This window comes from Pygoscelis adeliae, unplaced genomic scaffold (assembly GCF_000699105.1).
Source record: "Pygoscelis adeliae isolate BGI_AS28 unplaced genomic scaffold, ASM69910v1 Scaffold1148, whole genome shotgun sequence".
NCBI classification, from domain to species: domain Eukaryota; kingdom Metazoa; phylum Chordata; class Aves; order Sphenisciformes; family Spheniscidae; genus Pygoscelis; species Pygoscelis adeliae.
In genome coordinates, this window is record NW_008825385.1 from 40,461 (window position 1) to 41,072 (window position 612).

Here is a 612-nt window from a genome sequence, read left to right on the forward strand (position 1 = left end):
AGTGAGGCTGAAGGAAGGGGACAGTCCCAGGCTGGGCACGTTGCCTCGGGAGCGGAGCTGGAGCCCGACAGCCCCGCTCTCTGTTTCCGTCGAGCAGTGCCATGCCGGGTGTGGGGAGCATTGTTGTAGCCCAGCAAAACGGCAGCAGATGGAGCTGCTCTGAAATCACTCTGCCGCTCGAGTCCTCGCAAATTGATGGCGCTTTCATCCACCCCCCCCGTCTTGTAGCATCACGAAATTGCAAAACCTTTTGGCAGGCAGGTCTCACCGCACTTCTTCTCTCCGAAGAAGCCTGTCCAGGAGGCAGTTTGTCTGTCCTCCCTGTTGGGGGGTGCGCGGGCTCACCTTGCCACTGGAAGAGGATGTGCCCCGTCCCAGGGCGCAGGGCTCCGGGCTGCAGCTGGCTCACGTCCGGGTGGTCGGGCAGAGCAGGCAGGCAGGTGCAAACAGCTGCAGAAGCCCATGCAGATGTTTCTGTAGCAGCCCCCCAGGTGTGTAAAAAGCCACCCCGTCCCACTCGATGACCCTAATGCTGTTCCGGTTTTCCCCTGCAGAGGACGGGATCGTGATCAAGACGGAGGAGGAGGAGGAGGACGACCCTGACACCCTGGA

The 612-nt window shown here is 61.4% G+C and overlaps 1 protein-coding gene across 1 annotated transcript in view; it reads left to right on the forward strand.

Annotated features, from left to right (window-relative positions):
• LOC103922284 (zinc finger protein 777-like) overlaps window positions 1–612 on the forward strand; it is a gene marked incomplete at its 3' end in the record, with an annotated part of 7,894 nt that overhangs the window by 5,396 nt on the left and 1,886 nt on the right. The window contains exon 5 of the mRNA XM_009330391.1: window positions 555–610. Within this exon, the coding sequence (XP_009328666.1) occupies window positions 555–610 (56 nt within the window). The remainder of the gene's footprint in view (window positions 1–554; window positions 611–612) is intronic.